Source organism: Haliotis rufescens, unplaced genomic scaffold (genome assembly GCF_023055435.1).
Source record: "Haliotis rufescens isolate VD_foot unplaced genomic scaffold, xgHalRufe1.0.p SCAF_16, whole genome shotgun sequence".
Lineage (NCBI taxonomy): Eukaryota > Metazoa > Mollusca > Gastropoda > Lepetellida > Haliotidae > Haliotis > Haliotis rufescens.
Genome location: NW_025963846.1, coordinates 24632783 through 24633893, shown reverse-complemented (window position 1 = coordinate 24633893; position 1111 = coordinate 24632783). Strand labels below are relative to the sequence as shown.

At 50.0% G+C, this 1111-nt stretch overlaps 1 protein-coding gene across 1 annotated transcript; it reads right to left on the bottom strand.

The window, feature by feature from the left end:
• LOC125380871 (vegetative cell wall protein gp1-like) lies at positions 1-906 on the bottom strand. The gene has a single exon (XM_048396622.1). It carries the CDS (start codon positions 904-906, stop codon positions 1-3), a length of 906 nt encoding a protein of 301 aa, XP_048252579.1.
• Between the last annotated feature and the right edge of the window lie 205 nt (positions 907-1111).

The window sequence follows — 1111 nt, the reverse complement described above, 5'->3', positions numbered from 1 at the left end:
TCATTTCATACAATCCAAAAGATACATGGACGTTTGGAATATGTGAAAATAAACCAGCTCTGATGACGACTTGTAGATGTGATGTCCACTTGTAGGTGTTGGCCGGGACTGGTAGATATGGGACTTGTAGGTGTTGGCCGGGACTGGTAGATATGGGACTTGTAGATGTTGGCCGGGACTGGTAGATATGGGACTTGTAGGTGTTGGCCGGGACTGGTAGATATGGGACTTGTAGATGTTGGCCGGGACTGGTAGATATGGGACTTGTAGGTGTTGGCCGGGACTGGTAGATATGGGACTTGTAGATGTTGGCCGGGACTGGTAGATATGGGACTTGTAGATGTTGGCCGGGACTGGTAGATATGGGACTTGTAGGTGTTGGCCGGGACTGGTAGATATGGGACTTGTAGGTGTTGGCCGGGACTGGTAGATATGGGACTTGTAGATGTTGGCCGGGACTGGTAGATATGGGACTTGTAGGTGTTGGCCGGGACTGGTAGATATGGGACTTGTAGATGTTGGCCGGGACTGGTAGATATGGGACTTGTAGATGTTGGCCGGGACTGGTAGATATGGGACTTGTAGGTGTTGGCCGGGACTGGTAGATATGGGACTTGTAGATGTTGGCCGGGACTGGTAGATATGGGACTTGTAGATGTTGGCCGGGACTGGTAGATATGGGACTTGTAGATGTTGGCCGGGACTGGTAGATATGGGACTTGTAGGTGTTGGCCGGGACTGGTAGATATGGGACTTGTAGGTGTTGGCCGGGACTGGTAGATATGGGACTTGTAGATGTTGGCCGGGACTGGTAGATATGGGACTTGTAGGTGTTGGCCGGGACTTGTTGATGTAGATCTTGCCACCATGAATACAAAAACACGTTGCGGTGAGGACGGTAAACATGGGTTGGTTTGTTTGTTGGTTGGTTGGTTATTTAACGCCGCACTCAGCAATATTCCAGCTATATGACGGCGGCCTGTAAATAATCGAGTGTGGACCAGACAATCCAGTGATTAATATCATGAGCATCGATCCACGCAATTGGGATACGATGACATGCATCAACAAAGTCAGCGAGCCTGACCACCCGATCCCGTTAGTCGCCTTT

Excerpts from the sequence above, each read along its gene's own strand:
- LOC125380871 (XM_048396622.1), bottom strand. The coding sequence starts at position 906 with ATGTTTACCGTCCTCACCGCAACGTGTTTTTGTATTCATGGTGGCAAG.